Here is a 2500-nt window from a genome sequence, read left to right on the forward strand (position 1 = left end):
TCCATAGCACTTCTTCGTGACTAGCATCATCCTGAAGTGCTAATCTGTCACCTCAGCATTTATATTATGGTTCTGCATCCTTCCATAGCACTTCTTCGTGACTAGCATCCTATTCTAATTCTCTAGCCGGAACTATACTACGGCTGTATATCCTCTCCATAGCACTTCTTCGTGACTAGCATCATATGGAAGTGTTATTCTTAGCTCTGGATTAAAACTTCCCTTCTGCATCCTTTCCATAGCACTTCTTCGTGACTAGCATCATACCTCAGCATTCAAGATGGAGAGATGGCAATTTTAGGCCAAGTTAGAGTGATGGAAGTATAGGGTTTAATTCTTAGAGAGAGAGAGAGAGAGAGAGAGAGAGAAGGAGAGAGAGCCAAGTTTTGGTCTTTGTCTTAGTGAGAGAGAGAGAGAGAGAGAGAGAGAGAGAGAGAGAGAGAGAGAGAGAGAGAGAGAGAGAGGGAGAGAGAGTGTCAGTGGCCAAGAATGAACTTCGTCTTAAATAGAGAGAGAGAGAGACACACACACACACACACACACACACACACACACACACACACACACACACACACACACACACACACACACACACACACAGGAATAAAATCAAACACCATTTCTCGTATAAAACATGTATATATTTCCTTAATAATAATACTACTAATAATAATAATAATAATAATAATAATAATAATAAATAGTCATATATACAAATAATATAAATAGTTCGCTTATATACAGATTTCGATTGTAAAAAAATTAGCTTATAGAGTTATACCCATCACCAGACAGACAGACAGACAGACATGTAGGCTCGTGGGCTTGGTGTACTCCCTGACACATCCCTCTAAGCGATCTAGTCTACCCAAGCATCTGTGACGAGGGGTAAGGAATATGGAGGCTGCTAGGGATCGAGCAGGGACCGAACAAACACTGGGATGAGTTCAGAGTTTGTGACCCTCAGGGATCGGGGACTGAATAGAGAGGCTGCTAGAGATCGAGCAGAAGAGACCGAACAAACACTGAGATGAATTCAAAGTTTGTGACCTCAAGGATAGGGGACTGAATAGAGGCTGCTAGAGATCGAGCAGCCTACTGTAGAGACATTGAGCAAGACCTGGGGCGAGGTCATACAGTGTGACCTCAGGGATAATTCACCTCGAGATAATCCATTGCATCTAAGAGACTGGAGATCATAGGCAGTGAGAAATGGGCTGAGGAAGATAGATAGATATAGATAAATAAATAAATAAATAGATAGATAGGTTAGTAGATAGCTAAATCGGTACGTAGCATGTGTCAGGGAAGGGAGGCCACGAGAACAGGTATTTGAGAAAGTGAAAGTGAATGTGAGCGAGTGCGATAGTTTCATCACTGCCTTGCACCAATCAGCTTCTTCCATCCTCCTTTCAGGTCATTTCCTTCAGTCTTTCTACCTCTCTATCCTCGCCATAGCACTTCTTCGTGACTAGCACCATTTTCTAGTGTTAGTGGGAATAGTGCCATGGTCAGACGTAGCACTTCTTCGTGACTAATATTAATAAGAATAGTGCTATGGTCATTTAGACGTAGCACTTCTTCGTGACTATTAATCTGAGCCCAGCCGTCACTATGGGGAAAGGGCAGGTATACTTTATAAATAAATCGTCTGAGTAGAAAGACTAAATCGTACTGAAAGAGGATTTAAGGCACTTGTAGGAGGCGGTCTTGGTGTGGTGGTGTAGTGGTTTGCAGTCCCCCACCACCACCACCATATCAGGCATAGGGACGTGACACCACCATTTCAGCTGCTGTCGACACCCTTGCTTGAGTTGCTGGGAGTGGTGTCGGATGGAGTGGCTTTAGCAGTGTCGGATACTGGAGTGGCTTTAGCAGTGTCGGATACTGGAGTGGCTTTTAGCAGTGTCGGATACTGGAGTGGCTTTAGTGTCGGATGGGGTGGCTTTAGTAGTGGTGTCAGATGGAGTGGTTTTAGTGGTGGTGGATGCTGGAGTGGTGTTGGATGGAGTGGTGTTGGACGGAGTGGCATCGCTGGACGGAGTGGTGTCGCTGGCGTCGGTCCTGCGTCGGGAGCCACTGAACCCCCTGGAGCCATCTGGCCCCCTGGGGAACCGTATGACACCATCTGGCAGAGGCAACGAGCCCTGTGACACCCTGTTGGGGCGCACGGCAGGGGGACGCGACCCTATGACAGGCGACGCAGCTGAGGCGGCAGAGGCAGCGGCGGCGGCTAACAGGTGGCGCTGTACCCAGGTGGTGGAGGGCGGTGACCCCAGCTGGAACTCGGTGCAGGACTTGCTCTTGGGGCGGTTGCGACGCGCCTCGACGACTGCGCTCAAGTCACTTAGGTTGGGGCACTGGGTCTGGGGCAGCGAGAGGCACTTGCGGCGAGGGATGCGGGGCTGCAGCTGGAACCGATTGTGTTGTTGTTGTTGATAATCACCGTCAAACCCGCAGCTGCTGTCCTTGCGACCCTTAGTGTTGTTGTTGTTGATGC

General features: G+C 47.9%; 1 protein-coding gene and 1 long non-coding RNA gene across 2 annotated transcripts in view; both read right to left on the bottom strand.

Moving 5' to 3' along the window:
- Positions 1 to 2500, bottom strand: part of LOC145409461 (uncharacterized) — a 142137-nt gene that overhangs the window by 21405 nt on the left and 118232 nt on the right. The window lies entirely within an intron of this gene.
- LOC145409376 (la-related protein 6-like) overlaps positions 620 to 2500 on the bottom strand; it is a 3065-nt gene continuing 1184 nt past the window's right edge. The window contains exon 1 of the mRNA XM_080279855.1: positions 620 to 2500. This exon is cut by the window's right edge and continues 1184 nt beyond it. Within this exon, the coding sequence (XP_080135981.1) occupies positions 1872 to 2500 (629 nt within the window). The 3' untranslated portion in view covers positions 620 to 1871.

Source organism: Coenobita brevimanus, chromosome 9, assembly GCF_032717465.1.
Source record: "Coenobita brevimanus isolate Jiangsu-jjx chromosome 9, ASM3271746v2, whole genome shotgun sequence".
Taxonomy (NCBI): domain Eukaryota; kingdom Metazoa; phylum Arthropoda; class Malacostraca; order Decapoda; family Coenobitidae; genus Coenobita; species Coenobita brevimanus.